The sequence below is a fragment of the Ailuropoda melanoleuca genome, chromosome 8 (assembly GCF_002007445.2).
Source record: "Ailuropoda melanoleuca isolate Jingjing chromosome 8, ASM200744v2, whole genome shotgun sequence".
Taxonomy (NCBI): domain Eukaryota; kingdom Metazoa; phylum Chordata; class Mammalia; order Carnivora; family Ursidae; genus Ailuropoda; species Ailuropoda melanoleuca.
The window spans coordinates 59,930,227-59,947,421 of NC_048225.1; the positions used below are offsets into that span (position 1 = coordinate 59,930,227).

General features: G+C 50.3%; 1 protein-coding gene across 6 annotated transcripts in view; it reads left to right on the plus strand.

The window, feature by feature from the left end:
- The window catches only part of PPFIBP2 (PPFIA binding protein 2), a 141,227-nt gene that overhangs the window by 118,752 nt on the left and 5,280 nt on the right, over positions 1 to 17,195 (plus strand). For 5 of the 6 annotated variants that reach the window (XM_034666502.1, XM_034666503.1, XM_034666505.1 and 2 more), the window contains 11 exons: positions 167 to 224; positions 1,168 to 1,209; positions 4,488 to 4,626; positions 6,243 to 6,384; positions 7,089 to 7,217; positions 13,271 to 13,421; positions 13,737 to 13,848; positions 14,079 to 14,167; positions 14,461 to 14,583; positions 15,761 to 15,886; positions 16,195 to 16,383. In XM_034666502.1, coding sequence (XP_034522393.1) covers positions 167 to 224; positions 1,168 to 1,209; positions 4,488 to 4,626; positions 6,243 to 6,384; positions 7,089 to 7,217; positions 13,271 to 13,421; positions 13,737 to 13,848; positions 14,079 to 14,167; positions 14,461 to 14,583; positions 15,761 to 15,886; positions 16,195 to 16,383 — 1,300 coding nt within the window. Of the gene's footprint in view, positions 1 to 166; positions 225 to 1,167; positions 1,210 to 4,487; positions 4,627 to 5,793; positions 5,827 to 6,242; positions 6,385 to 7,088; positions 7,218 to 13,270; positions 13,422 to 13,736; positions 13,849 to 14,078; positions 14,168 to 14,460; positions 14,584 to 15,760; positions 15,887 to 16,194; positions 16,384 to 17,195 lie in introns of all 6 variants that reach the window. The other variant, XM_034666506.1, reaches the window with a different exon arrangement.

Here is a 17,195-nt window from a genome sequence, read left to right on the forward strand (position 1 = left end):
CCAGTCTCCTGTGTAGTGGTTGTGATGAAGGGGTGGTTTTTTTTCCCCTGCCCTTGACCCTACACCCACTTAACAGACTACTGGTAAAAAAAAAACACTTGGTATGTCCTTTGCGTGAATGACACCCCTCCTTCTTCTGTGTTTGCTTTCCTTTGTGTTTTTCCAGGGCTCAGAAGAAACTCTCATGTAGTCTAGAAGATCTGAGAAGTGAACCTGTGGACAAGGTCAGCCCCTCAGTCTCGCCGTAGAGACCCCTGAGTTACTGTCCCAGCAGTGCTGGGATACACAGGTCCCACCTTGTAGAGGCCTTTCTGAAGCTGAGAGGGAGGCAGGAATTACATGAACCTTCTGAGAAAAGCAGTCAGTGTGGCCCCAGGCATCACAGAGCAGGCAGGGCAGGGCATGCTGCCTGGAGTCGATGGGGAAGGTGTAGAGGTGAGCACAGGCAGGTTCTGGGGAATGGCGGGGAGTGGGAGGATGGAAGTCCAGAGCGTGAGTCAGGTCAAACCCTAGAAGGGCTTGAGTCCTGGCCCTACATCCCCAGAGCCGCTCTGGGAGCATTGCTGGGATTTTGAACAAGGAAATAATGTGGGTACAGTTGATGAGCCCAGGAGTGAGTTCTGGGATAATTAGATTGGAGAGGAAGCTATTTTAAGAGTCTAGAGAGATGCGAGGAGGGCTTTGTGGCCCCTTATTTGAGGGTAGCCCTTGACCATGTGGGTGACCCCCGTGCTGGAGGGGTAGGTCGCAGTTTCTTGAGCAAGGTCACTGGAGAGCAGGGCCCCTTCCCTGATGGGGCACCTTTATGGAGCCCTGCTGCATGCAGTCCCTTGCTTTGAGCAATGTACCAGCACTGGTAATGACAAAGGGAACCCACGAAGGCTGGAGCTGGCAGGAGCCACGGGGCCCCTTCAGTGGCTCGGCCCCTGTGGTCCTGTGCCTCTTGCTCTCCCTGGTCACATTGCTGGCAGCTGCCCAGAACTTCTGTCCACGGCTTAGACGATGACCTGTGTTTCCTCCGTGGACGGTGATTACCTGACAGTAAGATGGGGAGGGAAGGAATGAGCCTTGCAGCTGGAAGCAGTCTGGTGGTGCCGGGTTGTTGTTTGTGACTAACACCGGCCTCTCTTTCTCCACATGATTGAAATCCTTCTTGCCACTGCACAGTGTGTCAGTGGGAACCAGCTCTCCCCAGTGGTCGAACCCAAGGTACAGTAACTGCCTGCCCCTGTCGTGCATTTGTGACTGTATGTCTGCTGGGGTTTTCACGGAGCAGGTTACAGCCTTTGCACCTGTAAAATACATGAATTATAAGGGGTAAGAGCGCAGGAGGAAAGACAAAGCTTCCTCTGCCATTTTCTGCTTGTGTGCACCCTGCTGTGTAGTGTAATTTCTCCTCATTGTCCGTGGGATGGGGTTTCTTAGTGTCTCCTCCATTTTACAGGCTCAGAAAAACACATCTTTAACAAGGCATTGTCCACCTGATTGCTGGGAAGGGGGAGGTTAGGATTCCCACACACAGAGGAGTGGGACAGCTCTCATCCTTTCCGCGCACACGTGCATGGCTGAACACAGGGGCACACTCAGCCACCGGGGCAAGAATCTTTCCATGGCACCCCCTAATGCTGGCATCTGGCCCCTGCTTCTGGGAGTGAGAGCTCATTCCATGTTTCCCAGTGCTAGCAGACACATCTTGTGGACTTCCTAGAGTGTGAGCCCTCTGATGCCGGCTGTCCCTCTGGAGCCCCTGGAATGAACCAGTCTCCCTGCTCCTGACTGCTCCAGAGTCCAGTCTCCTCAGGCCCTACCCTGAGTTGAACATCCTCTTCTTCGGCGTGCAGACCACGAGCCTTTAAAGCTCCTGTTCATTCTCCGTCAGCACTGTTTCTCCAGCTCATGCCCCGGACCACACTTGAGCATGTTCTGGATGGGGCCTGATCTGGGGACAGCTCTTGTCCTTACCGCTGTCACTCCAGGCCCTGGGCACGGGGTAGTTTTTGTGCCTCTGCTTATGTGCTGTCCTGGTGCGCTCAGCCTGAGGCAGGATTGTTCCCCATTGAGAAACAGTAAAACAGGTTGTGGGAGGCCAAAGGAAAAGCGCTTAGCCTGAGTCCGTCTGACGCAAAGCCTGTGTCCCTGCCGCTCGGCTGCGCTGCCTCTCCGTTCCAACGTAAGGCAGCTGGGATTTCCATTCCTCCACAACCAGCCTTATTCTTCTGTTCCTTCTGGGTCCTGTCCTGACCTTGACCTTCTCCAGCAGTGAGGCCTTCCTTCCCAGCTGTCCTTGGCTGAACAGAGCTGAAAGCCCTTTCTGTTGCCCTTGATTCCTTTTGTTGTCTTTCTTATAGGTCTGAGCTGCCCATACCTGGGTTAGGTTCTGTCCTCCTTCCCGCTCGGCTCCTCAGTGAGCACCCAGGACGGCCCACATCAGTGCCCTCAGGGGTCTCTGCCCTGTCTTGGGCGGTGGCGGGGGGGGGGGGTGTGTGTGTGTGATGATACAACCGGAAATCTGGTTTTGAGAGCCCTCCCCCACCCCCCTCTTTCCTGTGTCATGGGGAACCTGGAGTCACAGTTGCCTAAGCCTTTTGAGCATTGCCTTTTCCACAATCACAGTGCTTCGAGGTCTGACTGTGCATCAAAGTAATCTGAAATGCTTGTTAAAAATACGGACACTTGGGACACCTGGGTGGCTTAGTCCGTTAAGCGTCTGCCTTCAGCTCAGGTCATGATCCCAGGGTCCTGGGGTTCAGCCCCGCCTGGGGGATCAGCAGGGAGCCTGCTTCTCCCTCTGCCTTGCCGCTCCCCCTGCTTGTGCTCTTTCTCTCTGACAATAAATAAATAAAATCTTAAAAAAAAATACGCTTGGGGTGCATTCCCGGGATGGGGGGGCGGTGAGCGGGGATTCACGGGACCAGGTGCAGCCCGGGAGCTCTGTCTTTGCACATGTCCCAGGTGACCGTGGAGCAGCTGGTGCAGGGACTGGCATTTGCAAACTCTTGGTCTGACCAGGTCCAGTCTCTACCTCGTGGGTCATCATGAGCTGAAAAATCATGCGGTCTCCCTATCTTAAGGTTCTCAGTATCTCTACTTCACCAGGCAGTTCTTTCAGACTCCCTTGGAAATGTAGTCTCCTTTTTTTCACATCTCTCCTTTCTGAGCTAGTGTATAGGGTAAGTAGTCCACGTTCAGTGAAGGAATCGGATTTCAAACCGTTTCTTAGGACATGTATTTTATAAGCACGCCGAATTCAGAAATTCGTTGGACACTTGGACTTTAAATAAAACTTCAAAAGATGCCTCGGTCATCAAACTCTCCATTACTTTTCTGACTTGTCCGTTTTGAAGTCAGAACTTTCATATTACTTTTCTTCTGGGCCTCAAACAAGTAATCCACAGTCGATTTCCTTGGTAATGTTGCTTCGTTTTCTCTTCTTAATCAAATGCATCCCACTGGGTTTCCCTTAGGTTTGTGGGTTTAGAGGCCATTATGTCCTTTTTCTAAAAAAAAAAAAAAATTCCTGTATAGTTGACATACAGTATCATATTAGTTTCAGGCCCACAACATAGTGGTTCAGTAATTCTGTACATTACTCGGTGCTTACGGTGTTAACTGTGCTCTTGGTCCTCTTCACCTGTCCCCCCCACCCCATGACCGCCCCTTTGTTCTCTGCACTTAAGAGTCTGTTTTTTGTTTTGTCTCTTTTTCGCTTTGTTCATTTGTTTTATTTCTCAAATTCCACACGTGAGCGAAATCCTATGGTGTTTTTCTCTGACTGCATTATGTCCATCCTGACCAACTGAGTGCAGTTCTTTCCCCTTACATGATCTTGGTTTTTGGGTACCCTTCCCGTGGCCAGGGTGTGTGCACAGGCCCACTGCACTGGGGCCGAACCTCGTGCAGACTATGGTCCTAAGTTCGTAAGGGAATAGTTGGCATGTTGCTTCCGGCCTGTTTTCTCTTGTCATCTCTCGAGTGTGCGCGTCCCTTCTCGCTTGGCCTTAACCTGGTATTTTTCAAAATAACTGTTCCCATAATATATAAATATAATTTATATATGACATATATCATAAATATATGTAATAAAGCAATAGGTATACCCTTTATTAGAATTCGGGTTTGTTCATTCAAAGTGCTCAAAGGGTCATTCATGGCTGTTAATTCATCGAGCGTCCAAGCATCCAGCCAAATGGCAAAGGCCCCCCCTTTGCGAGACATTTCCACTTCCTGTTCAGGGTCAGTTGCAGTCAGCCCTGGATTTGGGCCTGACTCTGTCCCTGTCTCATTGTGTGGCCCTTGGGCAAGTTTCTTTCTCAGAACTCTGGTCCCTTTTCCTGGACTAAATGATCTTTGCAAGGTCTTTGAGTTGGCCTAAGTGACTAATGGCTCTTGGAAAGCTGCGTTGTCCCTGCATCCAAAGATTTCCTAACTGGGTTTGAGTCTGAGGCCGGTGAGTTGATTCAACATGTCTCTCTCTTTCCTTCCAATAGGACAGCCCTTTCCTGGCAGAGCACAAATACCCCACGTTACCTGGGAAGCTTTCAGGAGCTACGCCCAACGGCGAGGCTGCCAAGTCGACTCCCACTGCCTCCCAGCCTGACCCTGCAGGGAGCAGCCTGCTGCGGCTGAGTGAGCGTCCAGGCCCTGGGGCTGGCGTGTCCTGGGGCAGTGGCCTTGGCACTTCCGGTTACCACCGCAGCAGCCCACAGTTGGAGGAGGGTGGGGGTGGGAGGACAGGACAGGTCGTCCCTCTGGTTGGCTTCACTGGCAGAGATGATGGCTCCCTGTCTGGGTACATTGTTTCCTTTGGTAAGCCCTGTAGAGCGCCAGAAACCCAGGCTGTGAGTCCACCCTTTCTTTCTGAAGTCACTCCACCCCCATTTGCCCTCTTCCAGTCCTCCTCTCTTGGCCCTTCGTGTCTTTCCCGTCATTCCTCTGTTCCTTCCCTCGTAGACCCTTGACTGCATCCTTCCTGTCCCTCCCCCCTCCTCTGTCATCCTGATCTCTCTCCTATCTCTGCCTTCCTCCTGCAGCCTCCCTATTACCAGTAGGATGATATTATGCACTCTTCCAAGGGAGAGTGTTTCCTTAGGGAAATGGAGTGGCTAGTGGGCAAGAATGTCCATCCACAGGGACCCTTTTGGTACTTAGGGCCTGGAACCCGTGGAGGTTTTTGCTGCTTTTCATGCAGAGTAGGCCATTTTCCTCAACAACAACAGATCAGTAGAGCTTAGGAGGGAATGTTCTGCTCCCTGCAGAGCTCTCCCTACCCCCCTCCTCATCCCTGGTAGTTCCGAGCCAGCCCGTGGGTTGGCTTCTGCCCTTGGCCAGTTCTGCCTCTGGCTGGGAGAACTCTGGAGAAGCTCTTCAATGAGTCTGTCCTAGTAACACTGAGGCTCTGGAATTGCAACAGCTTCAGACCTTTCTAGTCTGATCTAAGGGAGCCTTGGTACCCACACGAGAGCAGCATATGGCCCAGGGTATCAGCCCCTGCCACTCTCCCTCCCTCTCCCTGCGTGTGTGTGTGGATGCCTCAGCCTGCCAGGAAGTGGCCCCAGGAGTATTTGGCCCCCTCACGTGAGGCCGCCTCTCCCCACACTGACCCTGTGGGCCAAGTTAGTCACCGTTCCCCCACCCCTTCTTTTCTCGTGGGATTATTTTTCTTTCTGTTTGAGTTTTTCTCTCTTGCTCGATGACTCTTTTGTTTATTTCTTTGCTTCCCTATAACTCTGTTGGGCTGGACTTCGGCCTCTCTTGCTTCTTCATGTGGCTTCTCTGCTTCTTGATTGCCTGGAGATCGTGGCCGGAGTGTCAGTGCCCCCGTATTAGGTACTGTACCCTTCCAGGTGAGGTGGAGAGTGAGATGCCCTTGTTTCCATTCCCTGACACCCTCCCCTTCTGGAACATTCAGCCACATCCGCCTCCTGCCTGCATCCCTGCATCTCCCTTGGGGGAAGGAGGAAGCTCCTTGTTGGAGTTACCTGCAAGTACTTGGACCCCTAAACCTTTAGCTCTTGAAGACATTAGTTCACCCCGATTTGGAACCTTATCCCGTCCCGTCCTCAGAGAGGCCGGAGTGTGCCTGAGCCCCCTGCTGGTCTCTGCGATGGAGGTGTAACGTTCTGCCTAGCAGGCAGAGCAGACTTCCCCACTCCCACTGAAGGATGGCCCTGGCCTGGGGATGAGGTTTCGAAGGTCGTGTTCCTTCCTGTCCTTCACACACCATTCCATTCTTTCCATCTCAGGGGAGACAGAGAGTGGTTGGGACGACACTGCCGTGGCCAACGACCTCTCATCCACATCGTCGGGCACCGACTCAAGCCCCCAGTCTCCCCTGACGCCAGATAGTAAACGGAGCCCCAAAGGCCTCAGGAAGTTCTGGGGAAAGTAAGTTGGTGGTGATCATAATTACGTTGCTTAGAATTGATACTCTTCTTGACTGGGCGAAGAACCACATAGCCCCCTGTTTAATTAGATGTTGGAACAGCAGTGGAAACAGAACGGCCATTAGAGGGAAGAATTTGAGTTCTCTCTGAGGGCTCAGAGGAGGAGAACATTAAACCTAGCAGTTGCCTTAACCTGCCCTTCGTTCCAGGCATCACTCCTTCCCACGAGCCCNCCAGAGGAGAACATTAAACCTAGCAGTTGCCTTAACCTGCCCTTCGTTCCAGGCATCACTCCTTCCCACGAGCCCCGAGCACGTTCTCTGCAGCTTACACCACATGTACTTTGGGGGAGACACACAGATGAGACCAACTTCTCCCTTCCGAGGGGTCAGTCTGTGTCTGAAGAAAGACTTGCTGGCCCCACTGACCCAGTCTGTGACATGCGGCAGAAACGGGCCTCCTACCCCGCATCACTCCTCACTTGGACCCCACAGGGCGCGCCCCAAATCCCAGAGGCAGAATGAGAGTGGCGACTTGGGTCTGGGGAGGTGTCACGGGCCATGATCCTTGACCTCTGGGAGGCACTGGGCAGCAGTGCCGTGGGGAGTCCGGGGTCCAGCTTGTGTGGCCTGCGTAGGGGGTGGTGCCCTGCCTACGTGCTCCCAGCTGCCCCCTGACAGTCTCCACGGACTCCTCTCCACACAGAATCCGAAGAACTCAGTCCGGGAACTTCAACACCGATGCCCCAGGAATGGCAGAGTTTCGACGAGGTGGGCTCCGGGCGACGGCAGGGCCGAGGCTCTCTAGGATCAGAGACCCCAAGGGTCAGAAATGGTAAGGCTCCCTCCAGTCCATCGACAGAGAACTTCCCTCCTGGGAGCCAGGAGCCCCTAGTGCAGAGCTTCTCCCCCTTTTCCGCTTGGCACGAGCAGACGTTGCTCATGCTTTACAGGCACACTGAGGTAAAGGCCGGAGGCTCCGACAAGCCGCTGTGGGTGGTGGGCCCTCCGGCCTCCCTGGGGACCTCAGCAGCTCGCCCGCATGCGGTCGTTCTCAGAAGCTGGGCACGCTGGATGGAGAAGCTCTGGTGCGACCGCTGGGGCACAGATTCTGGAATCGTAGACCTGAGTTGTTAGCGGCGAGCCCTAAACCAAGTTCTGTCACTTCTCTGTGCCTCAGTTTCCTCATTTGTGAAGTGAGGAGTCAGAAGAAGTATTTTGTTAAAGTTCTTATGAGGACTACATCGCTACTACCCGTCTAACCCAAGCGTCAGCAGGTGCCACTTCACGGGTCGACCTCCTCCAACACGAAGAAGGGCATTGTCCCCCACCACCCGAGCAGGCCACGTTGCCGTTGCCTCCTGAGACGGGGCACCAAACTTTGCTGAAGGGTGTCAGCTGAAGGGGGTGGCAGAGGGTATATGCCACGGGAACCACAATGGGAACTTTTGCAGGAGTCTCCCTTCACGCCCGAACGAAAAAGCATGAAAAGAAGCGCAACTTTTCCGGGACCGCCCTGTCTGCACCAGCAGACACTCTCCAGTTCCTAGCTCTGCCCCCTTTCCTTAGGCCGCCCTATTCTCGGAAAGCGTGCCTGCCTCAGGCCTGCCCAGGCCAAAGAGGACTCCTGTGTTTTAGAAGTATTACCTCCAGTAACTCTCTCTGAAGTCTGAGTTACTCAGCCAAGATCAGGCTTCTGGGGGCCTCTGGTAGCCTTTGTCAGGATTGGATTGCGACATTTTCCATCTAACCCAGCAGCGAAAAGTAACGCTTAAGTCTCTTATATTTAATCCCTCTGAGACTGCCACCTGCCCAGGGCCAAGCGCTGGGAGTAAGATGTGCACAGCTCAGATAACAATCCTCAGAAACAGTACAGTCGAGACGAGAGAAGACCGTTTCCCTAAAGCATCCTCTTGTTGGTAGACCTCCCCCACCCCCCGCAGAAACGGAACCCCTTGGGGCACACTCCCCTTCCCCACCCCGCCACCCCCGGGATTCTAGGCTTTCTCGGGTTCGAGACACGGGGCCTTTCCAGATCCACTTGAGCTTTGATGGGCGTCCTCAGACATATTCTCCAGATGCCGTGCAGAGAGATGTGAGGGTTGTAGACTTCTGTACCTGCTGTCTCGGGATCGAGGCGTTGGTGTTACAAATGCAAATGGTCAGTAAACGGTCACTTTGGGAGGCAAGAGAATCTAAGGACATGGCCTGAGAAGGCAGAGACCCATTCAGAGCCATTAAAAAGTGAGCCAGAGAAAGCTTACATATTCTACCAGAACGTTCTAATTTGATAGCAGTTTTTTCAATTTAGACTTAAACGTTTCTGATTTTTCGGACATGGAAAAAAAGTCTCCAGTGAGCTCACGTGATTAATCTCAGCTCCCATTCTGACGATTTCTTTAGCGTTGATTGAGTGGCGGGGGTATAAGAGCGTTCTCTAAGACCCTTCGGCATTTTTCCGTAGTGCAGGACCGCATGGTTAGGAGGCCTGGCCAGCCATTTGGGGATAGGCTAACCAAAGTCAGAAACTTCTCTGCTGAAGGAAAAACTGCATTTCCAGCCACAGGGCTGCTTCCTGTGAATGTCTTTGTGCTTTGTTAACCATAACAAGGATGAGGAAGAGAAAGAGAAGGCCGTCCTGAGGAAATGGCTGCTATTATGCTAACGGTGCTTGTGGTAGGGCCCCGCATTCGCTGGTAGAAAAGAAAGGTCTTTATTACTCATCAGCAGAAATTTGATATAAAGTAATGCCCTCTGGTATTTATAGATGTTCAGGCGTAGCCTTAAAAAGTCTCGTCACCAGAATCGCCGTAGCAGAAGTGCTTGGTTACGGAAAGTCTCCAGCCCCAGTCTCTCTCTCTTGTTTTCTAACAAAATATTTCTTTTTAAAATAATCATATTTGATAATGACATTTCCTAGGACTCTTCTCTGAGGTTTATAGAACAAATTTTATTGCATTTTTTTTCTCTCCTATAAAGTTTTACTGATTTCCGTTCCAGCCGGCTCTGCTACACAGAGTGCCTGTCACACCCACAAAAAAATTACATTTTATTGTTAATTTAGTTCGCAGATGTTTGTCATTTTACTTTTTGTGAATTGTCTGCATTTTTTGCCCGTTTTTGTCGTTGTCTGTCTTACAGACTTCTCTCTGCTCTCTATGTATCAACACATGAAGCTATGTCTAATAATTGTGATAAATCATGTTTTAGGCTTGTTGCAGAATTTTACTTTATTCTGTGACACTTGGACATATGGAATTTTTATGTTTATGTATAACGAGGTTCGTGAACTTTTTCCTTTATGGTTTCATTCATGTTAAATTTCTTCAGTGATTTTTTAAGAAAACAGTGTCTGAATCCTCTATTTGGGGATTTATTTTGATATGTGGCAAGAAGTATTTTTATTTTTCCAGGAAAAAGCAGTAGTGTATATAATGTTGAAATCAGGCCGACTCGATGACCTGGCTGGATCTCATCTCTGTGCAGAGATGATTTCTGCATTGGCCTCCTGAGTCCACCGCCCTGTGGGACTGTAGATTTAATGAGGGTATCTAGAGAGAGTCCAGTCAATGTGCCAACAAAGTCGTGTGTTTTTGCAAAACTTTCCCAAGTAAGGTATGTTAACACAACTAGTTTTTGACTGCTGACTCTTTACTCCAGCCTTCCCTCCGTCTACACACTGCCTTCTGTCGGATGATGTTGGAGCGGAATGGGCACTTGGGGGATCTGGCTAAGGGGAGGTTGAGTTTTGGGTCTCCATTTAGTTTGGATTTGTTGGGATGTGCTGATGTGGTGTGCAGTCACTTCACGTTTAGTTGACTAGCTGTCCCGTATAAAAATGGCTCCCAGGATTCCTGCTACCTCCCAATGTGCCAGTCCACCCAGCACTCTGATACAAAGACACTGAGTTGGCAGTCATGTCCCAGTATGAACGTGTCCATTGGCTCTCAGTATCAGAAGTATGGGGTAGTGGAAAAGAAACATTTCAAATGTATTCACAGAAGCCATTCTGCGAAAATTTTTTCCAGTCATTAGACCTGCAAAATCCCAGGCAAGGGATTTGGTTCTCTTGGATGGTTAGTCAAAACAGAAGTCCTGTCTAGTCAGAAATGCACTTACCGATGAAGTGTATCCAATTACAAATGCACCACATGCTCTCCCTCTTTCATGGAGATGGTATATCTGATCATCTCTTACATCATTTTCACCGCAGTTTGGAAAGATGCTTTGGAGCATGTCAGTAAAGCAAGTGGTTTGGCTGTGCCCAAAGGGTACCTACTCTGACCTCTCTAAATTGCTTAATTGCGTGTTCAACTAAGGGGGACCCCCGAACTGAGAGAACCTAGCGGGGTCAGGGGCGTGGAGAAGCAGGGTCTGCCACTGTGGGAACAACGCAGGTGTAGGAGGGTAGAGACCATTTACAAAGAAGGACATGGGAATTCTGTCGAAGGTGAGCACCAGTGCTTGGAAGGTTTCGAAAAGGTGTACAAGAGTGAGGTTTTCAAATTATGATCTCAAAAACACATTCTTCCTTCAGAACTGAAATACCCCTCTGATATATTGAATATATATTTTTTTGCCAATTTCCAGAAATAAGAAAAGGAGTGAAATCAAAAGCTAATAGAATGTGAAATAAAAATGATAAAATGAACATTTGAAATTGAAAGTATTCTGGCATTAAGAACAGACAACCAGGGTGCCTTGTCAGCGTTGTTGGTTAAGCGTCTGTCTTCAGCTCAGGTCGTGATCCTGGGGTCCTGGGATCCAGTCCCCCTTTAGGCTCCCTGCCCAGTGAGGAGTCTGCTTCTCCCTCTGCCCCCCCCCTTACACTCTCATGCGTGCTCTATCTTTCTCTATCTCAAATAAATAAATAAAAGATCTTAAAAAAAAAAAAGAACAGACAAACCGTAAGAGACTTTTAACTATAGGAAACAAACTGAGGGTTGCTGGCGGAGAGGTGGGTAGGGGGATGAGGTAACTGGGTGATGGGCGTTAAAGAGGGCACTTGATGTAATGAGCACTGGGTGTTACATGCAACTGATGAAATTGCTAAACTCTACCTCTGAAACTAATAATACACTATGTGTTAATTGATTAAAAAAAATTAGTATCTCAAAAAAAAGAATAAAAAAAATTCCAGATCATATCAAAAGCAGTAATTCATTAAAAGCAAAAGATAAATTACAAACAAAAATAGTGAATAGGTTCCTAGATTAATGTTCATATACAGTGAATCGTATGAACACACTGGAAAAAGCTGAAAATTTCTTCATTTAACATGATGTAACACATCAGCAAACATAACAGACTCGTCGTAGGAATTTATAAAAATATTTTTAGATTTCGTGATGTTTTTCAGTTTGATTAAATTTGTAATCTTTTGTGATTTCTCATTCTAAATATTTGTTCCTAAGTCCATATTCAAATTTTGTACTTTTCTTAAGGCGGTCCTCCCAGTTTACAAGTTCTAGGTCTCACAAAACCTGGATCGATACTCATGGCTCATTACTCCATGTGGCCAGCACTTACCCCAGGACACCTAGAATCATGCTTTCTTTTTCTTTTCTTTTTTAAAAAATATTTATTTACTTATTTTACATTCTAATCACTGACATTTTATTTTTTAATTAAAATGCAATTAATTAACATATACTGTATTATTGGTTTCAGGGGTAGAGGGCAGTGTAGACTCATGCTTTCTTGTCATTCTGGTCTTTTAACGCCTTCACCTTAAGAACAACTCAACCAAGCATTCCAGAACAATTTTTTAACCAGCATGTTAGGGGTACTTTCCCGGAAGGAACCTTACAGGTGGTCTAGTTTTCTACATTCCATAAATCCTGGTTTGTTTTTTCTTCAAATGAACATAAAGCTGCTTTGTCAACCTCCCCCTACCCCAGACGCTATGGAGGTTTCGAGTGTGCCATTATATTCACACTTAAATGAAAAATTTATGTTTTTAAGAACTGATGGCTTTGTAATACCCAGTCGTCCTGTCTAGGAACATGATCTAGCTCCTGATTTATTCATGACTTGATGTCGCACGGTTGAGTGTTATCGTCACCACCTCCCCTGCACTGCCCGCATCCCCGCACCCATGTACATAAGACCTAGGGGCATTGCTTGTGAAACAACTTTAATTCTAGTTGCTATGAATGGGATTTTTAAATTATTTTAACAAAAGTGTTAGTCTGTGTGCTGTTGATTTTGTAAGTCATATAAAAACGACACGCATGTTTTCTAAGTAGCCACCTTACTGGGTTCTGTTGGGATTTCCAGGTGGACAGGCACATCATCTGAGAAGAGTAGCTGTCTTTTACCTTCTAGCTGCCCTTTTCTCTCTTCTTATACTGGCTGTACTCTCAGACCCATGTTATTAGTCCTGATAAAAATACTCTTTTTATTGACTTTAATGTGAATGTCCCTAGTGCTTCATTAATAAAGCATTAGCTGTTTAGAAGAGTTGTTTTTTTTTTAATGTTAGAGAACAGACCCTGTTTTCCTAGTTTTCCAAGCATTTCCCTAAAGACATGTGTTGATCCATAAAAATCTTGTTGACAATATAATCATCCTCGTAACGCGTCACGATTCTGGCCTCGTGGCACGTGTGCCTCGTAAGTGGACTGACGGCACATGGACACAGCCTCCTGAGGACCCCATGACAGGCCCGTGCTCACAGTCCCTGCAGATTCGAAATTCACACCAGGTGTTATCACAGGAAACTCTACAGTCCACTGCAAATGAGTGTTGTAGTGGAATTTCGTGCAGCTACATCCCGTGACTGGGATGGTTTAAAATACAGTTCCCTTTTCTGTGAGGCTCCGTTGTGCTCAGATGCAGCCTCGAGCTCTCCCGCTAACAGGGCCATGCTGTTTTCCTTCTCCCCAGTGACGCCAGTGCCCCCTTTGGCCAGTGGAGCACAGAGCGCGTGTGTGCGTGGCTGGAAGACTTCGGTCTGGGCCAGTACGTGATCTTTGCCCGACAGTGGGTGACTTCCGGCCACACTTTACTGTCAGCCACCCCCCAGGACATGGAAAAGGTACGGACTGAGCCCCAGGAAGGAGGTTCCCCTTTCTCCTCAAATCGATATTTGGGGAGGTGAGGCCCCCACTTCTCCTTCCCTAGCCCTTACACTCACGCACGCACACACACACACACACACACACACACAAGGGGGAGTGGAGGAGGCCAAGATGTCCTCTGTGACTGCAGGTTGATCCCAGGGCACTGTGCAGGGGTCCACTGACATACACACCCCCACACACAAGATGGACTGTCTCCACCCAGACATGGCACCCTCCGAGGGTCAAGCTGCCAGCTGGAAGTTAACATCTGTCTTATCTTTCAATTGCAGGAGTTGGGAATTAAGCAACCTCTGCACAGGAAGAAGCTGATTTTAGCTGTGAAAGCCATCAACACCAAGCAGGAGGAGAAGTCGGCCCTGCTGGACCACATCTGGGTGACACGTAAGGACGGGCTGTGTATATGCCTGTCTCTGGCGGCTGCTACGGGTGGATGGCACTGGCCTGGGAGCGCGTGCCTCAGAGCCTGCGCGCTTGTTGGGAAAGGCGATGGGGGAGTTCCTTGCGGGGAATACAGCTGGATCTGCAAGAGGACCATTTGTTGCTTTTTATCTGCATTCGCAGTCTCCCATTCTCACAAGCCCGAGCACACCTGTTTCTTCTGGTTTCTGCAGGTTGGCTCGATGATATTGGCTTACCGCAATACAAAGACCAGTTTCACGAGTCCAGAGTGGACGGGCGAATGCTGCAGTACCTAACTGTGGTAAGGATTTTCCCTTTCAGTGTTGACTGTCCCTGCGAGCCCCAGCTCCGGTATCCCCAACCTCGATTCCACCTCCTCCCTCCTATCCCTGAGGTCTTTAAGTGGTATTGTTGGTCACACAAGAGGTCCGAGGTAGCAGCGTAGGAACCGTTGTGCTAAGAGAAGCTGCTGGCGTGTCCATGTGCCCCTTCTGAGACGCGGTAGACTTGTCTGTGTGTGGTCTGGGAAGGAATCTTAAGGGTCTTAGTCACCTTGGAACTTCTGGTTTATCAACACAAACTTTTCTCTTCCAGAATGATCTCCTCTTCTTAAAAGTCACCAGCCAACTACATCATCTCAGCATCAAATGTGCCATTCATGTGCTGCATGTCAACAAGTTCAACCCCCACTGCCTGCACCGGCGGCCAGCTGACGAGGTGAGGGCCGGACGGTACCTATCCTGCTAGCCCTGTGTCAGGACACCTGCAGGGTGAGGTGTGAGAAAGCGAGAATGACCTCAGCACAACATGGCTGCCTTCTGAACCTGGGTGCTCGGGATTCTTTCCTTTGCTAGTGCTTCATGGTGCCCCAGACACCCCCTGTTTGCCTGCATTCTGTGTCCCACAACAGACACTAGTTCTCTAAGCTCTCCCCACTCTCGGGGAGACCCATGTTCGGGCCAGAGGCGGCCACAACAAGTCTTTGAAAGCCATCACAGTGATCAAAGATGAAGAGCAGGTGGTGTAAAGGAGAAGGAGGGGGGAGCAAAACGGAAAGATGGGGTCAAAGTAGACAGAGGAGAGAAGAGCCCATCCAGAACCAGACATTTCAGATCTCCCTACTTGTGGCTACAAAATTAGCTGACTTCTAGTCCCAGGTGCACGGGATCATGGGCCAGTTTTGCTGGAAAAGAAATAGTGTAGGTAAACACCGCAGCCCACGTCCTGGAGAAGTGCCTGGTCATGTTCTGCGTGCCGCGGAGCTCTTGCTGGGCCCTGAAGCTAAAGGTTTGTCAGTCACACCCTGTCTCCCGAATTCCTAGGAACTAAGTGTAATGGTGCTGTAAGATTAACTCCTCTTCCTCAGGGATTAAAAACTCCTGCCTCCACCTTCCGTTTCGCGTTCTCCCTATTGAGCAAATAAGCTTTGAAATCCTTCTTTGTGTCACACACAGCGCTGAGCATTCTGAAGACTAAGATGGCACTTAGGTGTGAGTGTCTTACTGTGTGTCCCCTAAAGCATCTGGCCACGGCCGGGAGATCTTTTGTCTATAGGACACTTGACTTGTAAATGACAGTCCTCTTTCAAGTTCTGTTGAATCACTGAATGAATGACTCTGTGCCTTCATTGACTAGTCCCAGCCAGAGAATTAGGGAGTCACAGTGTTCTGGAATCAGACATTTCAGTGGAAAAGACCTTGCAAGATTCTGTGAGAACTCTATGTCTTGGAAACCAGGAAGGCTCTCGGGAGGCTGGGCTGGCTGCCTGGCCCTGTGGGCATGAGGGCTGTCTTCCAGTCGGGCATCTGGGGCAGGCTGATTCCCAGGGGCTGGCCCCACGGGGGACCACAGGTAGGACCTATTTGACCTAACTTTCTCCCTCTCCCTCTCACAGAGTAACCTTTCTCCTTCCGAAGTTGTGCAGTGGTCCAACCACAGGGTGATGGAGTGGTTGCGATCTGTGGACCTGGCGGAGTATGCACCCAACCTTCGCGGGAGTGGTGTCCACGGAGGCCTCATCGTGAGTGGCTCTTTAGACTAGCCCACCTGTTTCGTGTAAACCGGGGTGGACCCAGGGAGACAGCCTTATCCAAGAAGCCACCGCTTTCTGCTGGTCTATGAAAATGAGGTTGTCAGTCAGTCAGTGTGTTAGCATCTACTCGGAGCCAGGCCCTGTGCCGGGTAAACAGAGGGGAGTGGGATACAGGACGAGTGGGGGGGCATCCACCCCTCTCTGGAGCCACCCCTCAGCCCATGAGGGCTGTTTCCCAGTGCCCCCACCTGGAGTCACCTGTGGTCCTCACCAGGTGGGCTCTGTCTGTCCCTTAGATCCTGGAGCCACGCTTCACCGGGGACACCCTAGCTATGCTCCTCAACATCCCACCACAAAAGACGCTCCTCAGACGCCACCTAACCACCAAATTCAGTGCCCTCATTGGTCCTGAGGCTGAGCAGGAAAAGCGAGAGAAAATGGCCTCACCGGCTTACACACCACTGACCACCACAGCCAAAGTCCGGGTGAGTTGCCAGGCCCTTTCCGGGGTGGCCACAGGGGACTGCCTTCTCTCACACCTGTCGTGCTGCAGCGGGCCCAGAGCCAAGCCAGCAAGGGCCCTGGGGCGCACGGATGAGGAGGCTGTCTCAGGTCCCGTCCTCAGAGCTTGGTCTCCTCGTCTGTCCTTGCTCAGCCAGTTCCCTGCCGTACCCGAGTCTAAGGAAGAGAGTATTCTTTTTTTAAAAATTTTTTTAAAGATTTTATTTATTAATTTGACAGAGAGAGAGACAGCCAGCGAGAGAGGGAACACAAGCAGGGGGAGTGGGAGAGGAAGAAGCAGGCTCCCAGCGGAGGAGCCTGATGTGGGGCTCGATCCCAGGACCCTGGGATCACGCCCTGAGCTGAAGGCAGACGCTTAACGACTGAGCCACCCGGGCGCCCCGCGAGTAGAGTTTTCTGCACACAGACAGACACCACATCCAGGAAGCACTGCTCTCGGGCAGCTAGCGCTTGTCCTCTGTCCCAATGCCACCTTGACTCATCTCGCAAGCAGATCTGACTTCATGATTGAGTCCCTTTGGCCAGGCTCATCCATGGGCCGCCCTGCCGTGGNTACACAGACAGACACCACATCCAGGAAGCACTGCTCTCGGGCAGCTAGCGCTTGTCCTCTGTCCCAGTGCCACCTTGACTCATCTCGCAAGCAGATCTGACTTCATGATTGAGTCCCTTCGGCCAGGCTCATCCGTGGGCCGCCCTGCCGTGGGGGTCTTCGTCAGAACTGTCCTGCCCACCCAGGGAGCGCTCCGATGGCCTTGTGCTGGGGATGCGGCCC